The sequence below is a fragment of the Equus przewalskii genome, chromosome 2 (genome assembly GCF_037783145.1).
Source record: "Equus przewalskii isolate Varuska chromosome 2, EquPr2, whole genome shotgun sequence".
Taxonomy (NCBI): domain Eukaryota; kingdom Metazoa; phylum Chordata; class Mammalia; order Perissodactyla; family Equidae; genus Equus; species Equus przewalskii.
The window spans coordinates 108,561,035-108,583,944 of NC_091832.1; the positions used below are offsets into that span (position 1 = coordinate 108,561,035).

General features: G+C 38.3%; 1 protein-coding gene across 5 annotated transcripts in view; it reads left to right on the forward strand.

The window, feature by feature from the left end:
* Positions 1 to 22,910, forward strand: part of SEC24D (SEC24 homolog D, COPII coat complex component) — a 102,003-nt gene that overhangs the window by 43,856 nt on the left and 35,237 nt on the right. For all 5 annotated transcript variants that reach the window (XR_011537243.1, XM_070609232.1, XM_008534525.2 and 2 more), the window contains 2 exons: positions 15,039 to 15,177; positions 18,837 to 18,952. Coding sequence is in view for 4 of the 5 variants with exons in the window: in XM_070609232.1 (XP_070465333.1) it covers positions 15,039 to 15,177; positions 18,837 to 18,952 (255 nt within the window). In the remaining variant the exon portion in view is untranslated. The remainder of the gene's footprint in view (positions 1 to 15,038; positions 15,178 to 18,836; positions 18,953 to 22,910) is intronic.

The following is a 22,910-nucleotide window of genomic DNA, read 5'->3' on the forward strand; positions in this document are numbered from 1 at the left end:
TCTGTTATTAAATACTGTTTAAATTCTTTTTTCTTAGTGATTGTTCATATTCTGATAGATTTAGTAGATGTGAGAAGATGCCATTGGAAAGAAAAAGGAATGGATGTCAACGAACTGACAAGTGGGGTTAACAAGAAAGGCAAAGACATGGGGCTGGCCCTGTGGCGCAGCGGTTAGGTGTGCACATTCCGCTTTGGTGGCCTGGGGTCTGCTGGTTCAGATCCCAGGTGCAGACATGGCACTGCTTGGCAAGCCATGCTGTGACAGGCGTTCCACATATAAAGTAGAGGAAGATGGGCACAGATGTTAGCTCAGGGCTAGTCTTCCTCAGCAAAAAGAGGAGGATTGGCAGATGTTAGCTCAGGGCTGATCTTCCTCAAAAAAAAAACAAAGAAAGAAAGAAAGAAAGGAAAAGACTGTCAGAGAATAAACCCAGCACCAGAACATGACGCCAGGCATGGACTTCGTATCCATTGCCTGCAGGATTGCTCTGTCATGCATTTGACTTTTCAGCCTTCTCATTGGCCTGAATGGACAGTTTTAGCAGAGTTTACACTGCTGTTTGATGCATCGAAGGAACAAAATTCTGCCTTACTGTAGTATTTTGTCTGTGTCATCCTTCTTTTAGGAACATAGCAGCTTGTGAAGTAGGTGTTATCTGAGCTTTATAAATGTAGAAACTCTGCAGATTCTGGGGCTTATTAAAGTCATGAAGCTAATAAGTAATGCTGCTGGAACTTGAGATTCCAAACTCCAAGTTCTTTCAAACTACATCTGGCCGTAAGTGAGCTTGTTGAGGTTTTATTTGGTTAAACACATAAAATAACATTCCTTTTTCTTCTTGGCAGTAGTTTTAGCAATGAGCCTTTTGTTTCTGCAAGCTCATGAGTTATCTTGAAATGTTGGTCTTAGACCTCTTTTCTTGAAGTCTTTTGGCTTCAAGATACTGCTTAGTACTCCTTGAAGGTGGGGACCATCTGGCATCCGGTGGTGGGCTGGGCATACAGTAAAGGTCTAGTTGAACAAATGCTCTCTCCTCAGGGTTGCTAGATATTTAAAAGACAAAGATAAACCTAACTACAGAACAGTGATTGATTTCCAGTTAATTTAGGCCTCTAAATTAATATTTTTGGCACAGAAGGTCTTAATCATTAAGTTCCTTGGCAACAGTTTGAGACCATTAATAAGTATGTTGCTAATGAAGTATAAGTTTTTGTCCTACTTTGGCTATTTTATTTCATACTTTTAAATAACTACACACTTCACTTGTAAGCTCATCCACCTCTCTAACAAACTCTATGGGTAGAGAAAAAATCGTTTGAGAGATCATGGATGTGTTCTATCACATATCAATGAGAGAGGTTATATTTCATTATAAAGAGCAGAACAGCAAGACAAGTAGGAATAATTTTTGATCATATAAAGATATTTTAGGAACCAGTAAAGATTGACTTTCTCCAAAGCACAATAGATGGTAACCAAATGGTGGGACACTGGATTAGGAGCCAGGAAATGGTTTTAGGTTTCTGCTGTGCCTTATATTGTGACCTTGGATCTCCGTTCCCAAGAGGGAGAAGTCTGGCTCTGATGTCCTATAAATCTAGAAGTCTGCTAGTGTCTACCTTACTTTTCCACTCTTTATCAGGCATTCAGCGTGGATTACAATGAATTTATCACACATCCTATATCTTATTAGAAATTCTTGTGAACAAATTGCACAGCCCAACCCAGAGTGGTTTCATTTATATTATACTTTTAGGAGAAGAAATCTGGAGTGTATTATTCACTTAAAAATCACATGAAGATTATGAGACTATGCATTTTTTACAGACAGCCTCAATTTAGCTAGCTTTAGTGATAAATATGCTCTGAAATGAAACTGATTACTCCATAATTTTGTGTCCTTTAAAGAACTTAAAGAAGATTTATAACTTAAATTATTTTTAAATAAAACCTTCAAAAGCCTAAATCTGTTTGTTAGTATGTGCATTAGAATCTTAAGTTGTCTGCTTCAGCGCAGTATTTTAAAGATATTAAAAACATGAAAAAATAATGCATGTACTCAAATAGAAATAGAATTATGAATATAACATTTAAAATATTTTAATGTATAATGTTACTGTAGAATCTGAGTCTTACCCCTTAAGGATTTTGGTCACTGTTGATGCAATGCTATGAAAAAGTGTTGTGAAAAAGTTTGGCAGCTGAAGAACAGAATGTTATCCCTTTTTAGAACGGTCTTACAGCAGACCTCCAGGGAGAATCCCATTTGTCGGGGCAAAGGTTGTCAGGATTCTATTTTAGGATACAGTTTAGAAGCTAAATGCACCACGCTTATTTTCTCAATCACAAAATTACTCATGTAGATCTTTATTTTTTATTAAATGGAGAATAACTTCAAGAGAAACAAGAATAAAAAAGAAAGCCTTCTGCCTTGATTAAATTTTCAGTGAGTGTAAGTGTGGGTTTTACCATCTTCATGGCCAGGTGGTTGAGGGCACGGTGTCCATAACACAGGAGCCAAGGAGACCAGCCCCCTGGACGTGAGACGCTGGGCATCCGTGAGGGACCACCACAGGCGGGGAAATATTTTAGAGCCTCTTGCTATCATTTTTGTCAATTCTGAGGCCCACATTTTCTCACATCTTAACATTTCTGAAACAGGAATATGTCTTATTAACAATGACTTCTTAGCGCTGTTTCATGTTCGGTTGGAAGCTTTGGTATCTCTTACGATTGATAGGATTTTGGAATCAGTGAAATGCACTGTTTATACCCTGCTTCATGAGTCTAACTTCAGTCAAATTTTCTAGATATTTAGATCATACAAAGGCTTAAAATGTATGTGGTTGATGTGTCCCCTTAGTAATCAAGTAGGAGAAAATAAAATATTTTAAGGTTTTATATATATTTGAAAGTTTCCTACGCATCAAATTCTCACTGACTAAGAGAAAAAAGGCTAAAAAGATTAACAAACTTAATCTTATTTTTAAGAAGGAAGGGAGGAAGGAAGGAAAAGAAAACCCTATGCAAACCTTTAATTTGAGAACATCTGCAATTGACACCCAAGTTTGTCTGAAGCATAAGAGACTTTTGAGGTGATTCTTTGTCAGGACTTGAGCATCATTCTGAGTGAGGTGGTAAGGGCAGGAACTGGGGGGTCACTTGAGCTTGGGTGCACAAATGGACTCTGCCACTTCTGGCAGTGTGACCTTGAAAAGTGGACTTAACTTTGGGGGCCTTGTTTTTCTCATAAATAAAATTATGATAGCACCACTTAACTGATAGTTGTTTAAAACTATGATAAGCTGTTATAAGAAAGATAGTTACTCTTATCATCTTTATCATTATTGTTATGATTATTTGCTAATATTAAATTCCTCCTTGGAATTTACTAAATGACCTTATTAAATCATTAATTTTGGGAAGTCTACTATATACAAGGAAAAGAAGTATGCAAACTACAATAATTTAGGTTTACCTGAAATGTGTACATTTACGAGGGGTATTATTGTACCCCTTCAGTGATTCTAGCTAAGTATCTTATATTAGAAGAAGGAGGAAACTCATGTGGACCCTACATTTATATTCACATATAAGGAAAAGGGCTACTCATTATATTTTAAAAAAGAAGTGTTGCCTGGTATCTGCCATTTGATATTGTATCACTATTTCCTGTTTTTATTTTTCACATGATAAGCGCCCACCGTTACATAAACATTTATATAGATTTTGGTTTTGCATAAGGTGCTTCAGGAGCATTTGCTGGAATAATTTTCCCTCAATCTCTCACACACTATCCTGTCCTTTTAGCCTGGTTAAGTCCTATTCAACTTTTAGATTTTAGTTCAAAGTCACCTCCTCAGGAGAGCTTTCCAGGATTTCCCACATTATACTCCTTGTAGCTCCCCTCATACCATGTATCACCGTTTGCAATTTTGTATTTGTATGTTTGATTAATGTCTTTCTTCCACTAGGTTCCATGAGGGTAGGGACCACATCTGATTTTTCCCCACTATTGCATTCCTAGGACCTAAAACAATTCTGCAAAGATTTTAGTGCTAAATAAATATTTAATATGATATTTTCGTTACACACTATCATTTATATATGGAAGTAGGCTGGCCTTTTGAGGCCAAGTAATTTGATGAGATTTTCACCATAGAGATCCATGCTCATTTATTGTATTTATTGTGTACAAATGCTGTATCTGATACTGAATGAGTTACAAAGCAAATGAAAAAGAAACTGGCAATCGAGGAGCCAAGCTAAGGCAGGGACCTGCATTTTGGAGTCATCTCCATCTAGACGTCCGACATTTACTTGAATTTCCATTTTTCTCTATCAAAGAAAATATTTTATTTCCTGCATGTATGTTCTTATGAAAAATAGTCATTTGAGGACTCACTGAAAATTATCCTTGCTTTTAGCATTGCTGGCAGACAGAAACAGCTGTGCCAACTAGGATAACGGTTGCTTAAAGAATTTCCTAGACAGTAAAATTCCTTTATAAGTTTACCTTAGATTTCACTTTTATTCTTTCTTCCAACATCTGTTTCTTTCACTATCATCTCACTATAAATGTGGAGATATAGTATATATGTGTGTGTGTGTCTGTGTGTGTTTATGAAATAAAGAGGGGGAGGATACATGAGACATACGTGAAAAAAAGGAGGATTAAAATTTTCAAAATGTTACTCATCATATGGGAAAATAAAAGCATCATTGACTTTATTCTACAATATTTCTGCAAAATACAGGTAAAAAGAGAAGAGCCATAATTATAAAATCTAGTGTATGTAGATATCATGAAACTCCTCCACCACAAAGATTGCTTTTCTTAATCCTAAACTGAACTACTGAGGTAAAGGGAAGTATCTTATGGTCTTTACCATGGGAATGAGAGTTAAGTTTCTTTTGGTTTACTTCCTTCCGTACTCTCTTGTCCTCTATAGTTTAAAAAGTTTTGAAAAACTCTTTTATCTAAATAACTTTAAACATATGGTTTTGTTTACATTTCTCCTTTTTTAACGGAAAAGGATAGATATGTATTACCACATATTTATCAATTTTTACTATTTATTTGATAAATTAAGACGTCATCTTCCTTCTCCTTCCAGCTCTTTTATATGATAAGTATATAAATGTATTTCTCCAGATGCTTTTCAATTGGTCACACACATTTTTTAAAAGAAAATCTTTTTCTCAACTTTCTTTTAACCCTATTTTGAAGTCTTTCCTCCAAATGACTTTGACTATTTGATCAAATTAAATTAACCCACAAAAGATGATTTGCTGCCTCACTTGGGAGTGGCCCAGCCAGTGCACCAGGCTGCCCATGAGGGAGGGTCACTAAGTAGTATTTACATTGACGGCAGCTTGGACTGCTTCACTCTTAGAGTCTTCTATTTTTTACCACTCTAAAAGCAAGTCATATAAAAAGCTTCAGGGGCCGGCTCCATGGCCGAGTGGTTAAGTTTGCATGCTCCACTTTGGCAGCCCATGTTTTGCTGGTTTGGATCGTGGGCATGGACCTATACACTGCTCATGAAGCCATGCTATGGCCATGTCCCATGCAGAGCTGGAATGACTTACAACTAGGATATCCAGCTATGTACCGGGGCTTTGGGGAGAAAACAAAAAAAAGAGGAAGATTGGCATCAGATCTTAGCTCAGGGCCAGTCTCTCCTGACCAAAAAAAAAAAAGCTTCAGATATGTTTGGATAAATAAATAGCTTTCATAGGTATTTACTCTGAAAAGGGAAATGGTAATTTGACTTTTCTGTTACACTTATTTACAGAATCAGTTTTTTAATTGTATAATCACACCTGGACTTTAGGAATTTTTCAGTTGTTTTGTACACCACAATCTGGGCAATAATGCATTGTTATTTGATATGATAGTTTATGAGATGATAGTTTATGAGCAGTGTCCATTTTTATGGAACACTATTAATTTATTTATTCTACCTTATTCCAACAAGGATTTAATTCAACAAGTATTTATTGTTCACCCAACGTGTGCCAGATACTGTTTTTGGTACTGAGATATGTCAGTGAACACAACAGACAAAGATCTCTGCCCTTGTGGAGCTCACATTTTAGCGGAGAGAGGCAAGACAATGAACCTGATAATACGAAAATTAACGTATGGAGGAAGGCAAAAGTAGAGCAGGGGAGAGGGGTGAGGACTGTCTGGGGGCGGGGTAGCATGCAGGTGTCCCATTAAATAGAGTGGTCAGGTAGCCCTGCTGGAGAAGGTGTCATTGAAATAAAGACTTGACTCATGCCCAGAGCAAAATATTTGGAAGGTGTTTTCCTGACCATATAAAGTGAGATCAATGGAGGGAAGACTTTTCTAACTTGTAGTTCTGCCGGAGAGACAAAGGGAGTTTGCCTCTAGGCTTATTATTTTTAACCCTTTCATCTTTAAAGTGGAGTATTTTACAGCTTTCTTTTGTGGAACAGAAAACTGCCAGTTATTTTATAATGGAAGAAACAAACATGATTCATAGGGTTTTTAAGTCTAAAATGTATTTTCATCATCTGTGGAATGTTGTGCATTCTTATAGCAATTAAATATGTCTTCTGCAAGTGGCCTATACTTAGACAACAAAGTAGAATTCTCCCTTAGGGGTTAAAGATAAACTATAATAGGTCAAGGTTTAAAAGAAACGTGCGAAAATGTCCCTCAGCTATGGAATTCCTGAATATCGTGAGTGGGAGTGTCTTACTCAAGTTTCCAACATTTGTTCTGGCAAAACAACGATGCTGATCTTTGCAAACAGAACCATAATGTGAAAGACTGAATCAGCATAACCCAATCCAAACAGACCATTTTTGGGTTAAGAATCGTTACGTATGGTTTATAATTTAGTCGTGAGCTATGACTTCCATTCGGGAAAGCTGGTATGGTGGTGCTCTCTTAACTGTACTGATATTTATTTTCCTTTTGAAACTATGGATGCCCTGTCACCAGGAGCAGCCCTGTCATAGACATCAGCATAGAGTCTGATTTGACCTTGCCCCTAGAAAACCTTCCTGGCATTACAGGACCCGGTGAAAAGGTCACAGCTGTGTTTGCTTTACGACCCTTTTGGCCATTCCAAGAGAAGAGTCTCTTAATTTGGTTATTTGTATTTTGTATTTTGTATGTATTTTGTATTTTGTATGTATTTTGTATTTTGGGCTGAACTTCCACATATTAGAGCTTATCAGACTCAGACCTAATCTTCTCTGAGAAAAGGACTGGCAGATATCCTCAAGTCCAAACGTGACTTCCGTATTTTCCTCTTCCTTCATTTTTTTTCATTAGACTTCAGTTTTTCCCACCTTCCCTCCCTCCCTGCTTCCTTTTCTTGTCATCCATTCAACAAATACCTATTGAAAATCTACTCTGTAACTTCGGCCTGGGGATCAGTGGTGAACCTGAAGCTTACCTATGCTGTTAAGGAGTGAATTCTTATAGTTAGAAATTTAATTTAAAAATTAGAACTAATATTCAAATATCTTTTGTGTTTCTTTTTTAAAGGGTGTTATGAATGGAATAAAGTATAGGAGATGATGAAACAAACCGAAATTCTAAAAATCCCTCATGGTAACTGTAAAACATGATAGAGTTTACTAATTTATAAGCAGGTTTCAAAACCTATAACGAATGTACCATTTTTCCAAAGACGTGATTTTAGTTTAGATGTTAGAATGGTGAAATTTTAGTTGGAATGGTGAAATTTCAACTATCTTCTGTCAGAATAGTTACCATGCAGTAACAACTGATTTGAGGTGAGAGGGAAGAGAGGGAGAGTCTGTATGAAACCTGGCCCGTCAGGACGTACGCCCCACCTGGCTTCGAAGGCCCTGCCCAGCATTACTTCAGCTTCTTGATCCCCCTTCATCTCAGCTCGACTTGGCTTCTTGCCTGCTAGCCACCAACACATCCCAGCTTTTTCTCCTTGTTATGCTGCTCTCACTGATTGAGAGTGTCTGTTTCTCTCTGTCAGTCAGTGGAAATAAAACTCCTCGTAACTACCCATGCCTTCCTTGAAAGAAGCTTTTTTGACCAGCCCAGCTACCCCCTGCAAGTCATTTCTTCTTTTGTTTGTGTCTTTTGCTTCAGCTCCTATCATGAGCTGCCCTGGCTGTATGACAGTCTGTTTGTGGGTACCTGATAGATATTTTGTTCATTCATTCAAAAACCATGACTGCCCATTCTCTCGGGTGTTGTGCTGTAGGGGACACAACAACAACAAAAAAAAAGTTAGACCTGTGAGGCGTGGATCTAAGCATTTAGTAATGATACTGGAAAGTAAACTGCTGTGGTGAGGTTCTCAGGCACAAGGTGATATGGGAACACACTACTGCGATGCCTAAGCCAGTCCTGTCGGGCCGGATTGAGACTCGGTCCCACTTTAGACGGGGTCTTGAGAAGAGTCAGAAGGAAAGAGGGATACCCCTTCTACTGGAACAGAGAAAGAGAGAGAAAGGAAAATATTAGGTAGATGCTGGTAAATCCATGGGGGGAAAGTCAAGGGAATTCCTATCTGAGGTTTTCTATTTTCTTTGTTAACGAGGAAGGAAAATTATCTGCTGAAGGAAGTGGAAGGGGAGCTTATTTGCAGGATGAAGTGGGGTTGAAAAGATATAAAATAACTCCTGTAGAGAGAGAGAGAGAGAACTGACAAGAGACGCTTACTGGTTGCCAGGGGCACTGAGGGCCTGATGCACATCACCGACCGTGGGTAGCGGCAGTTTCTCTGAGTCTGCATGCTCTTCTGCAGAGCGGTCTGCAGGCAGCGTGTGTGTGTAGAGCACAGAGAGGGTCCATCGCTGGGATGAATGAATGAGAATTCGAGCTACAGCTCTGCAGCTTGTCAGACAAGTCACTTCCCATCACTGACCTCCATTCCCTCTGAACCACACGGATGGCAGTTCCCACTCCCTGGGTTATCAACACCTCGACATCAAGTTGAGATTTTCTGTATATGAAAGCGTTTTAAACTACAAATCAAACAGATAACAGTTATGATCTTACATATATTATAAGTTTGAATCAGTAAGATTTTTTCAGGATTTTCGATACTGGATAGACAAAAAAAAAAAAAAACCAAAAAAAGCCCCCCAAAACAACAAAGACTAATTTCTAAATTAAAGAGATACTCAGATCCAATACAAGTTCTAGACATAGTTGTAACAAGAATAAATAAACTCTCTAACAACAACGTTGAAGAGAAAAAAATTGATAATAGTCTCTCAAGTACCACAAACACTCAAACTAATTTTCTGGAAATATGAAAACGTGAAGTTTTAGATTAACAAGAATCAGCTAAAAACATTCTTGGAAAGTATAAATATATATATATATATATGTATGTTCTTAGAGTTTATACAGTATGTTGTTTTATTATCAGGCTCTGTTTCTTTTTAGAAGATTCATAATACGATTTTTAAAAGGCATGCAGAAAATATTATTCTTTCATGCTATACTTATTTTAAAAAATTGAACAAAACAGTGCTGCTGTGTAGAAACACGTGTATAAGAAGAAACCTATTGCTCTGCACCTTTTCTGTCCATGGAGGCTGACCGATTGTCATATATGGTAAAGCTAAAAATAGAAGACACATCCAAGCTGCTTCTCGTTTCTCTTCCTATGGTGATGTCTTTAATAAGTGCAGTTGATCCAGACTCTCCTTTCATTTTAGCTTCTGGGCATAATCCTCTGGGAATCTGACTCTGCTTGTCTTCCAGCATGCCTAATAGTCTGAATGTTTAACATTTTTAAAGGGTAGTTGTTCATCACAGGTTCTGGATTATCTTTTCACATACCATTTCCATGCTTCTACTTATATCCCCCAATTAATCCAAATTACCAACTGACCTCCTCCTGAGATAGATCCAAAAAATAAGCAGCGCTCCAATGCCAAGGAGTAGCTGCGTGCCAAAATCGCATTTGATGCTATGAAACTGTTGCTGCTAGAGACATGCGCTGACAGTGATGGGCTGGGGAATATGGTCTGACGTTGAGTATGATGCGTTATCAAGTTGCAGGATCGTGTCACATTTTGGGAGTCATCTTGCTGTAAATCTTGTGATCTGATTTAGGGACCACTGTAGGCAGAACTTTCGCTCTCATTGCAAGGAACTATTTAGCTGAGATATTTCTTTCAGGCACTTAGTTAAGTAGAGTGGTGGTCACGTGGGGGCAACCGTATCGTCCTAGGACAGCAATGGCTTTCCTGGAGACTTCTCATGAAGGAACTAAAAGAAGAGAAGAAAGGGAAGAGAAGTGTACGTTGAAAATGGAAAATAGGTATTTTTTTTCAAAATTAGTGAACAAGTATGAGAAGACAGAGGAGAGTAGGTGGTTAAGGAGTGAGTCTGTGTGTGTGCGTGTGTTAGCACTCAGGTGAACTGTGATGCTGAGAAATAAGGAGGTGGGTAGTGGAGCAAACAGGAGAAGAAAGGGGCCATGGGGACAGTTTTCATTGAGCAACATCATGGATACAGGCAGGTGTAATGTGGCCAAGTCAACGTGTTCCTGAAAGCTCAGGACTGGCCACTGTGTCTTGCCTCTCTCTTCATCCACACCATGGCCTGTGATTTGATGTTCCAACAGGAAGAAGGATGTTTGCTTTAGAAAATCATTTCATCCTCACAGTGTACTGCTGAGTGCCACTCTTCAGGCCTGCCTGTCTCTGCTTTGTCATTTTGGACCTGGGATGCTGATGTGGAGAGCAGGAGGTGGATGCTGGCCACAGGAGCAGTAGCTTCCTCTGCCCTTCGCTTCCCAGACCCCCTTTAGGCTGCCTGCTGTCCTTTGGGGCTGCCATTCCCAACAATGCCTCTCTTTTCTTACATATAGTCAAGGAAAAGTTGGTAGAAGATTAGAAACTTTTAAAATAAGCTTTTATTGGCTATTATCTTCAGTAAATTTGGTACATTCTGTGATTTCTATACAATTTATGCTTAAAATAGCCTGTATTTCAGGTTTAATCTCATTTTGTTTCATCCAGACTATCTTTTAACCATTGGCTTTTTTCAAGAAAAGTATAGGTTTCTTAATTTTGTGGTGGTAATATCTGACATAAATCCAGTTAAATATTATTATAGTTACATAAAATGAATGTAGCATAATTATCTTGAGTATTTTATTACCTGACGAGGGCATTACTGTTATAGTTTGGTTTTGGTTTTTAGTTGCACAGTGCCACCTACTGGATCTATGCTACAAAAACACAGTCGTATTTTCTTCAGCTTTCCAGATTTGGTATAATCAGTTTTCAGTATTTAACTGCCTTCTCTTATTCTTCACTTTTCTGAAACAGAGACTATATAGCAAGACTTGTGTATTCAGACTTTTCTTTGTTGTATAGATGCCCAAACAAAAATATGTAGGCTACAAACTTTACAAAAATTCTCCAAGTGGGATCTTTCTATGTTGTGCTTCATTTTTCTATTTTTGCTTTGGAAATACAATCGGTGAATAGGTTAACATTGCCTTTTAAGCTGAAGAGAACTTTTATTAATGATGATTTCCCAAGTATTCTTTCTACTCCTGCTTTTCTCTTTTAATTGCATGTTTACTCACTTGTTTGATAAATGTCTTTCTCCCCCACTGGACTGTAGGCCTCACCGAGGCATGCAGGATACCTGGCACTGACTGCATAGATGTTAAAGTTATGTGAGAGAATGCTGGGAAGGCTTGGAAAACTGATACTGTATTAAAATCAGAAAACTTTAAAAATTGTATGAGTAGTACCAAGGAGTTACTGAGTGATTCGTCTTGTTGTCTACTCCTTTTACATGGAAAAATAACCTCAAGTTTTTTGTTTTGTTTTGTTTTTTAAATCACTTATATCATCTTAACACTGAACCTCATTTTTCAGCAGATTATATTCTTGCTTGGGTTCCAAAATCGACCGTTATACATGCACAAAAAAGGGAGACATTTTATTCAATTAAAGCATCTTCATTAAAATTAGTACCAATAAAGTATTTGGCATAGCCCTGGTAATCTAAAAATACAAGCAAAAGATTCAAATATTATTCTCCTCCTTCTTTCCTTAGCTTCCTCGTCACTTTCGTGCTGTATAAACTCATGCCACACAGGACCAGAACCAAGAATAACCAGATGAGGCTTTTAGAGCTAGGCTCTCCATCCTTTCACTTTTTCCATTTAAGAGAAGAACAGAAAAGAAAGAGCAGGCAGGCATACTAGAGGCCAAAAGATTAAAGTACATTTATAAACAAAATTATAAAATTTGAAAATATTCCTTAAGTAAGTATGATGCAATGCCCTTGGTAAGGGGAAAAAAAAAAGCAACTTAGGGAACTTTTTGGAGAGTAATTTGATTTTTTTTAAAAAGCTACATGCACTAAAGCTGAGCTCAGAAGAACATGAGATTAGCTGTTTATGAGCTCATGCATACTACCGTAGAGTAGATAAGCAGTCGTCTGCAGAGAGCAGAGAACAATCTCTGGTGGTTTTCAACATAGCCTGAGAGAGATGAAACAAGACAGTGTAATGTAGAAACCCTTCTCCTGTTGCCCCAAAAGAAAATGTAAACAGTTAAAAAGCTTTTAACATTCTTTACTGTCACCTCAGTTGTCTGAAGTCCTTACTTACCTCTCCATCATCCGGTTTTCAAAAGAGTGAAAATAGAAAAAATGTAAGTGTATTTAACAGCCTAGATGTAGTCGTTACCCGACTCCAGGTTGTTACTAGACATTCATTTCGGATCTGCAAGTTTGCATCTGCCAGGACTGGAAATGCTTAGGTGTTAGCTGCCCACAATTTCACAGTAATTTTAGGCTGGGCCTGCTTTTAAGTAAATCATATCAGTAAGAATAAGGTTAGTCTTCCTTCCATTACCTCTGCCTTGTCTAGCAAATAATTGCCTCATATTTTGTTTCTAACATCTCCCAGGGAATTGATTATAGCCTTTGAACTCTTTGAAAATAAAGGATGGGAGAAGCAAACTGGGCTGGAGTGAATGCCAAGTGCAGACTTTCTCCCTTGTTTAACTCTTGAAAGCATCTCCTGACCTCAGGAGTGGAAGCTGTAGAACAGAACAGCAACCAAAGGCACGGTTGATGAGTGGAGTTTTGATCCAGAGAAAGCTCCTTCATCTTCACGTTTTTGTGTCTTGCACGTCTTACCCTAATTCTGTATTCCTTGTCTAGACTGCCTGGTAGACTACTACTGCATCCGCACGCACACCTTCTTGTTTGCTTCCCTTTTGTCCCCTCAGATTATTTCTTATAATTACCAACTAAAGAGGACAAGCTTTTGTCACTTTATGCCTTTCAAACAAAAAGTTTGTATTAAAAAATGTTGTATATGTCAATATTCGAATGTGTGTGTACATAAATCAAATTCCAAGAGTGTTTTTAAAATCTACTGGACCCCTCAACTTTTAGCCATTAGATTGTATCAAAATCTCCTGAAAGGCAGATTCCCGGTCTTCTAGGTCATTTTTACAATAAGATTTTATCACAAAATGTTAGCTAGTTTAAATATTTATATAATGAAATGCCTTTAGAAACTCCAGCCTATCTCAAAACCTATCAAACTATAATTTTCCTACTAAGTATAATCACTCCTGAGCTGAGTGGTTTTGAGAGAGGAAAGGTTGTTCTGTACAGATATGATAACAGTTACCATTTATCCAATAATTTGATGCCAGGCGTAATAGTCTGTATTGCACATATATTCTTCATTTAATCCTTGTCACAACCCTCCCAGTGGGGCACCAGAGCTGCACCCATGCTAGGGACCAGAAGAGACCATAAACAAGAAAATCCAGTCCATCTCCTGGCTTCCTTGAGGCAAGAGGTGGGGGGCACGCAGTGCAGAGGCAGTGGGGAGTGACTGTGAATGTGATTTTTTATTTTATCCTTTCCCTGGTTCTTTTATGTATTATACTAAACTTGGTTTTTCCTGCCCTGAGACCTCACAACTCATTTCTGAAACCTCAGTGGTGGATTAGTTTTCGCACTGAACATCTGGGCAGGGACAAACAGTAGATCTTGGTTTTCTAAGATGAGCAGAAAATGGCCTTATTTCTCCCGCACTCCCATTGCCACCTTCCTCCTGCTCTTCAGGCCTCCGTTAAAAAGCAGTCTGCTTTATTTACATCTTTTTCTTAAAGAAAAATTTAGTTGATGTGCCAAACAGTAATTCTCAAGCTTTTCTAGAAATGTTATCTTTAAGGAGATTTATAAAAACAAGAAGAATCTTTGTGGTTTTATTCTGAAAGCTGGGAGAGTTGAGAAACAAGGCAGACTTCTAATGCTGAGCTTTTTCACTTTCAAGCTGTAAAAAATGTGTAATGGTTTCTACGCATGTTTATGAGGAAGAAGCAATTGAATGTTTATTTTTCAGTTCTGGCAAAGCATGACCAGCCACATTGAGAGGACTTTGTGGAACATTTTGTCATGGGATAAAGTAACAGAAAGGCAGAATCAACCTCCTTGCCTAAATAAGTGAACATTGTTGAATAGTTCTTCAGATAGTTGCGTTTTTGAAGAAACATTTTGTATACTTTGATGGAACTATCTAAACAGCACATGGCTATGCAAACTAGAGCTTACAGGGCTATGCAAACTAGAGCTTTTAAAATCAGACACAATTTACTTCTTTATTTATAGTCAATGAACAAACTTAACAAAATATGTGTTACAAGGTGTCCAGGACATTTCTAACATAAGCTTTATTAAGTATTATTACATTATTGTGTTTTCTCGCTTTCTGTCTTCACACACATACAAGTGAATATACATACACATATACATAAATATACGTATATACGTATATGCTTATAAATGAGATAGAAATTTAAGTTAATTTTTGTTTGGGTATTGCCTTGAGTTCACAGGGTATCAAGAGAGGCATCCTTATTCTCCTCGTGAACACTAAGAGTTAAGAGTTCCTTAATGAGTGCCATTAAACCACTTTCAAATTACCATTATTATGTAGGATTTCTAAAATACCAAGAAGTCCTATACCTACCTATTTCCTAATTTGACTTGCTTCTTACAGACTCCCCTTTACTTGGTGAATCACGGAGAGAATGGACCAGTCCGATGCAACAGGTGCAAAGCCTACATGTGTCCGTTTATGCAGTTCATTGAAGGAGGAAGGCGGTATCAGTGTGGATTCTGCAACTGTGTGAATGACGGTGAGTGCTGCCAATAAGTGCTCCTAGTGAAAGCTCTTTATTAAATGAAACATGTTATACTTCTCAACTTAGAAAAAATATGCATGTTAATGCTTAGTTATCCCTGAGCTTTTCCTAAATACTGATGAGTTCACATTCAAGAATAACTCAGAGGAATGACGAAAGAGGAAAAGAATCTGTCAGGTTTATCATCTGTGAACATAAGAGGTAAAATTTCATTTTGCCTCCAACTGAGCCTTTGTGGAAGGAGATTGAGAAATAAAATTACTTCTCTCCTTTTGAGTTTTCTAAGAAACACAGCAACTTCCATGTGGGTCTCATGCTTTTCTAGGAGGCAAAGAGGGGCTTGGATTTCCCAAAGGAAGCGTGTTGGTTTCCTTCCAGGGAAATTATAAAGAAGCACCTTCTCTACCTGTATTTATCTATGTTTACAGATGATAAATCTGAGAGGTTTTTTTTTCTCTTTCTCATTCCTCTGAAATATTCTTGAAGATGAGCTCATCGGTATTTAAGAAAAGCTAAGGTATAACTGAGGGCTTTAACACATATATAGATTTTCTCCCCAATATGAATGTTGGATTGGTTAAGAAGGAAAAAAATTATTATGAAGGGCTTTCCCAGATTCACTATATTTTTAATTTCATACTAGTGTGAATTTACTGATGTTGAAAAAACTGCAAACTTGCTAAAAGCGCTTACATTTATTATGTTTGTAACATGTCTATAGTTTTAATTCTTTGGTGTCAAATAATGCATATTCTCAGGCTGAGAATGTTCCCACGTTCGTTCACATGTATAGAGTCTTTCTAGAACCATATGGTGATTATTAGAGCATGAGTTTTCTGTGTTTTCTTTTTTTTCTCATCTCTGTAGACATGCTTTCCTGCAGGTTGTTAGATCTGAGGAATGTGTAGCACTCTGCCCAGGAGCTGTGACTCCTGTGACTGCTTGCTACTGCCTAAGGGCGAGTGAACTCCAGCACAGTTTCTGCCTATGTTCTTGCATTCATAGCATCTCAGCTCTGTGCGTGTTCCTGGTGGATGAGCAATGCTTGTCTCCTTGTCCACCCTCCTCCCCACCCCCACATCATGGTCCATGGCCTTGCCCACCTTAGAATGCCAGAGACGGGCATTGTGAGGCTTTCTCACAAAGATCTTTCGTCTATTCTTAAAAATACCTTGCTGTGGAGTGGAATCTTTGGTTTCTAGCCTCACAGACTGTGTTATGGTCCTCTTGGGAGTCTCTCTCCTTGCTCCAACTGTAGCATATACTCAGTACAACTTGGATATACCAATGAGACCATGTTCTGTTGGTTCTCCACCCTTACTTCTCTTTCTAAGGAAGATCTTGTTCCTTCTGCCATCCTGATGAAATCTGCAACCAAATCCTTGGCTATCACGCAATCTTGAGACCTGGATTTCAGGAATCCTGTGACAGTTCACCTCCCTGTGCTTTAGTTTTGGGGGGTAAAAGGCATGAGAAGGCAGAGGCCTTTCCTGGAGCATTTTGATAAATGCCTCCACCAAGGTGCCCAGCTCCTCAGTGTCTTCACTCAAGCCCTCAACTTTCTTAGGAAGGTGATCAAAAATCTATCCAAGATCTGTCCACCTAGAACATCCAGGATCTTCAATGTGGTGTGACTCCCTGGCCTCATACCCAAAGTATCAGCTCAGAACCTTAAAAGGCCCAGCCACTTCCTGGTAGAGAAAAACCACTCACTGTTCTTGAATGTCTGCACAAGAAATTCCTCTCCCATGGGTATCTGCTGCTAGGAGGCTGCTGTGTTCACTTTCCAATAGGGTTATTCATACTAGGCTCAAATATTTGTCTTTGCAAGGAAGCCGGACTCCCTTAGATTTATATTGCCACCTACATTCTTCATTTAGGGTTAGAGAAGACAGAGGTTTGTTAGAGTTAGGAAGAAGCCAGCAGGCTTGGTCACATGGTTTCACTCTATTTCTCTCCAAAGTGTCCAGAGATTGCACAGTGGGAAGCATGTGAGGCCAGAAGGCATGCAGGAAGACAAGTGTCATTTGGCAGTGCATAATTTATGGGGTGACTTGAATTTTGGTTTATAAAATGTGACAGATAGTATTAAATGCTAATGAATATAAAATTACTTTATTTATTTATTTATTTTTTTAAAGATTGGCACCTGGACTAACGACTGTTGCCAATCATTTTTTTTTCCCCTGCTTTATCTCCCCAACCCCCCCTCCTGTACACAGTTGTATATTTTAGTTGCAGGTCCTTCTAGCTGTGGGCTGTGGGATGCTGCCTCAACGTGGCCTGACCGAGCGGTGCCATGTCCGCGCCCAGGATCCGAACCCTGGGCCCCCGCAGCGGAGCGTGCGAACTTAACCACTCGGCCACGGAGCCGGCCCCAAAATTACTTAATTTTAAAGGAAAAGAACTTTCACATATTACATGCAGACTTGTAACTGGAAAAGAATTATAGAAACTGTATAGAAATTACTGCACCACACATCTTAAAACAGCCAATGCAGCATCACCCATCTCATCTGAATGTAACCAAATAGCAGTCTAAGCCTCTCATGGATCACTGAGCTCAGCTGAGACTGTCTGTTTCCCACTTCTGTGATCTTTTCAAGACATTGAATTTTCCCAATTCAGAGATCCATGTGTATGTAGGAATCTTATAAAACTTGTTTAAAAAGAAATAGTCATGAATGGTTTAAAAAAAAAAAATCAAGCCTCAGTGATTATTTTTAAGCCCAATCTAAGGAAACAATCCTGTTGTAATCCACATGTTAGTTCCCAACTGAAAATAAAGAATACTGAGTTGCTGGGTTTAAAACAAAAGACGTTACTTCTGTGGTTTTACAAATGAAATGTTGTTCTTTACAAAGTGCTTGAAACCAGAGCATTGCTGGTTATTCAAAATACTTCTCTTGTCGGTGGTTTCAGAGCCAGCCCTATTAATCTCGAGGCAGCAACAGTTCATTTTCACAGAGATACCAAGCCATATTTGTCCAAGTGTTCAGTGTGTGACTCATAAGTGTTCCTGTGCTACTGGATGACTTCCAGGTCTTTGCCAGAACTAACCTCTTTAGACATTTGAATCAAATTAAGAGTTCCTCAGCTGAGATCTTCCTGGTGTGGTCTTTCCCTAATACAGTAATCCTCTCTACTCTGAAGCCCAAACATTAAAAGATGACCCTGCAAACTCCCCATGGCTGAAGCCATCTCTTAATTAAAGGATAATAAATATCATAGTTAATAGTATAATCCAAATAACCAATGTGTATTTCTGTTAAGTGTATTGAAAATTTAAATAGTTAGAAAAGCTAGAATTCCTTTTAAAAGAGGTAATTAAATAGGGACAGTTATGTTTTGGTTGTGGCAACTTAAAAACACAAGTGGTATAACACCCTGTTTCTCTACAGTGGTCCAAATCATAAATGTTCTTTGTCATCAATAACTTGTAGAAGGGTCCAGAGGACTTTTTTAGAAAACCCTCATTCTTTCCAAGACATACTTTTTAAATAGAGGATATTTAGAATATGCCACATTCCAGGTTTCAAATACTTTTTTATCCTCATACTAAATCCTTTCCTCCCATAATAAATTTTGAGAACTTATTAAATTGTCTGTGTTATGAAAACAAAAGATTTCCTTTCCTGTTTTGTTTTTATTAGTTCCACCATTCTATTTCCAACATCTGGACCACATTGGAAGAAGACTGGACCACTATGAGAAGCCAGAGCTATCTCTAGGATCTTATGAATATGTTGCTACTTTGGATTATTGCAGAGTAAGTGTTCCCAGAATCTTATGAATATGTTGCTACTTTGGATTATTGCAGAGTAAGTGTTCCCAGACTTCAAGTGTTTATACATTGATGTCAAATACAAACAAGTGAGTGACTTTCATACATAAAGAACTGACTCCTGACTCACAAACAAAGCATTTTGGTGGTGCCATGGGGATGTAGAAATGCCTAAAACACAGAACAAGGCTTTTAGGCTGTTAACATGATTGAATAACCAAACCATCCATTGCAGTGATCACTTTTAGAGACTAAAAAATTGTGCCAGAAAGAAAAAACAACAATTTAATTCTTATGTCCCTACCAGATAGAATATTCTGGGTTCTTAATACAGCAGTTCCATATAGTGCCTGTGCCTTATTTGTTTTGTCAGTCATCTCAGAAAAATGTCCCGGGCTGGCCTGGTGGCGCAGCGGTTAAGTTTGCATGTTCCGCTCCTCGGCAGCCCGGGGTTTGCTGGTTCAGATCCCGGGTGAGGACATGGCACTGCTTGGCGTGCCATGCTGTGATAGGCATCCCACGTATAAAGAGGAAGATGAGCATGGTTGTTATCTCAAGGCCAGTCTTCCTCAGCAAAAAAAGAGGAGGATTGGCAGTAGTTGGCTCAGGGCTAATCTTCCTCATACCTATTTTAGCAGTTATCCTCGTGAAATTTAAATCTTCTTGCGTGTTTTCCCTCTTTGTAGCTTCTGATATCCTTGGGGACAAGAATCTTGTCCTAGTTTTGTTTATGGCATCTACTGCAGTGTTCTGACACAGGGTAGGCAGTTGATAATGTTTGTGGAATGAATGAATGAATTTGCAGTTGTACTGCTATCCCAGGACTGGCTGTTTCCCTTCTCTAATGTCATGGTAATAGTGTCATCATTATGGGTACCTTTCAGGGCTTTAAGATTCTTCAGTGATTTGAAAATATCTTCTTGGGCATCAGTTCAGACTTCAGCTTATATCTGAAATACCATGTAGGGACTTGAAGAAATGGAGTCCTTCTGACTTATTTCCTTACTTTCCCATCCAAAAAATGAATGCCTACTAGTGCTCAGTTCTCAGAATACGACCCCTGACCCACGGATGCCTTTCAAAGATGTTTGCTAAGGGAGCAGTCCATGTATTGAGTATAAATTACAAAGAACATTTTTCCTAACTAGAAGATTTTTTCAATCGATTGGATTTTTAAGTTTTTTTCAATTAACATAACTTTCTAATTTATTTTAGTGTTTTATATGATTTTTTCACAACGTTACATATAACTAGTTATTAAAGGAACGTTAACGCTTTGTTGATTTAAAATGTTGTAACATTTGAACATATTTAGGGAAACATAAGAATATTTTTGGTACAAATGCTTTATTTCAGGCAAAAAACATGTGCTAAAGTGCTAATTACTTTTGGACAGTTTATTTGTTCTTCACTGCTGTTGACTGAAGGAGAATGATTAGGCAGAACATAAACATTTGGAGTTGTAATTAAATGTAATAAAGCCACTGTAACTAGTGATGGAAAATTTATTCACTGATCTTTGCACCCGTAGTATAATTCTAAGTATGTTCTCAGTTTCCATTTCTCTGCCAAAAAGTCTACATTATCTTGATTTTATGCTTTTTTAGTAGAAACTTAGGCAGAGAGTCAAATCTATTTCTGGGAACTAGAGCCCCAGTATCTTCAAACTCTGTTATCTGGAAACGCTCCAGATGTCTAATTGATGGGAAATCTCACCCAGCAGGCAAGGAACCAAATACAAATTGTACATTTTGAAGAGTTTTTTGTAAGTTTAATCTTCCTTTTATTATTCCAAGTAAGGTTCATAATAAAAGGTGCTATAAATATCTTCAAATTTAATTATAATTTAAAATGTAAATAAAGTATAATAATGAGTTGCCGTAGGGATTTAGACAATGAAAAAGAGCTTATTTAATTTGTAGGTGTATTTTTTAACACCATACAAACTTAAGGGAGAACTGCAAAATCACGTTTTCCCCTATTTATTTAGTTCCTCTTAATACCAATTTTAGATAATAAAACGAACACTATTGGTCGTTTGCTACGTGGGATGCTCTATGCTAAGTGCTTTCTACATATGGCATCATTTAGTTCTCACAGTGAACCCATGTGGTGAGTGCCACCATTATATGGGGAAACCAAGGCTTAGAGAGCTTAAGTACCAGCCTCAGGTCAGACATCTAGACAGTGATGGAGCCAGACTGAAAACCATGTCTGCCTGACCACAGAACCTTTATTCTCTATCAACACACTGCAGATATGTGGGCAAGTATTTACAGAATCACCAGGGAGTCCCCTTAGAAAAACAGATCCCAGTGCTGTCACATAACTGGGAGTTCTTCACCTATAACTTTACAGAATATATCTGCATATAAAATGTACCTGAGGGACCGGCCCCATGGCCAAGTGGTTTAGTTCATGTGCTCTACTTTGGTGGCCCAGGGTGTTGCTGGTTCGGATCCTGGGCACAGACATAGCACTGCTCATCAGACCATGTTGAGGCGGCGTCCCACATAGCACAACTAGAAGGACCCACAACTAAAATATACAAGTATGTACTAGGGGGATTTGGGGAGAAAAAGAAAAAAAAAAAAAGTACCTAGTATGTAAAATCTCATTACAAACCAGCCTCTTTTTTTCCCCTAAATAAAATATAGTTTCTCTACTTCATTTTAATTCTCTTTGACATTTATTGGATAGCTCACATATCCAAGGCGCTTGGGCTCTGTGCTGTGAAGGATACCAAAATTAGCAAGGTAATGAACCTGATCTCAAGGTGCTTACCATGTATAGACCTGATCGGAAAAGTGTGTAGTTATGATATAAGCCAAAATGTAAGTGTTGTAAATGCTGTGAGAGTAGAATAATCAGAGGGCCATAGAAAATAGTCAAGCAATAACTTATGATTTGGAGGATCATGGGAGGGATTCAGAGAAGTGACATTTGAGCTAGTGAAACCATGAGCAGAGCGTGGACATGTGGACATGTTAGGGGAAACTAAATGGTGAGCATAAGCAGTCGCACAAAGGTCTTTGCAACTCTGCCTTCTTCAGCAGCAGGCACTGTCGGCGAGTCACGGGGACCTAGCATGGAGACTAGGATAACTGGAGAGTGTATTCCCCTTCCTCCAAAACACAGTCAAATTCAAATATTTTTAAAACTCTATGCCAAACAAAACACTTTTCCGGCCAAATTCTTGACCCAGGCCTGCTAGACTGTGACTTCTGGATAGGAAATGTTTTGAAAATGGCAAGCACTTAAATTAGTTGGAGGAATGTGTGTTGGAGAATGATGACGGGAAGTAAAGCTGGCAAATTGTTTTGAGACACACACTATCCTTTTGTTTTCCACTGGTTTGGCAACATATCTTTGATCTCTTAGGTTTGTATACATGTTTGCCAAATAAGTAATATGGAGAGTCTTGAATGTCAGCCCATTGAAGAATTTGTGTTAATTCAATAGGCTATGAGGACAATTAAAGGTAAGGAAGGAGTTGTTTCCATTAATCCATCCATCCATCCCCTCATCCATTCACTCAATTAATCCACAGTATTGAACACTCTTTTTTGTGCCGTGCTCTGAGCTTGGCTCTGGGGACTCAGTCAACTTCTTGTTCTCAGAGGCAGTAGCGTTGTCATCTGTATTGTGCCTCAGATAGTTTTTATTCTGACAGCAGTCTGTATAAGGAGAGGAGAGAGATTGGAGGCAGGGAGGTATTAGAAGTTAATGTACTACCTTAACTTCTAAATGTCCAAGCAAGAGAAAATGAAGATAGTATAGCACATCTTCAAAAAATTAAAAATAGAATGACCATATGATCCAGCAATTCCACCTCTGGGTATATACCCAAAATAATTGAAAGCAGAGTCTTAAAGAGACATTTGCACACTCATGTTCATAGCAGTATTATCCACAATAGCCAGAAGATGGAAGCAACCCAGGT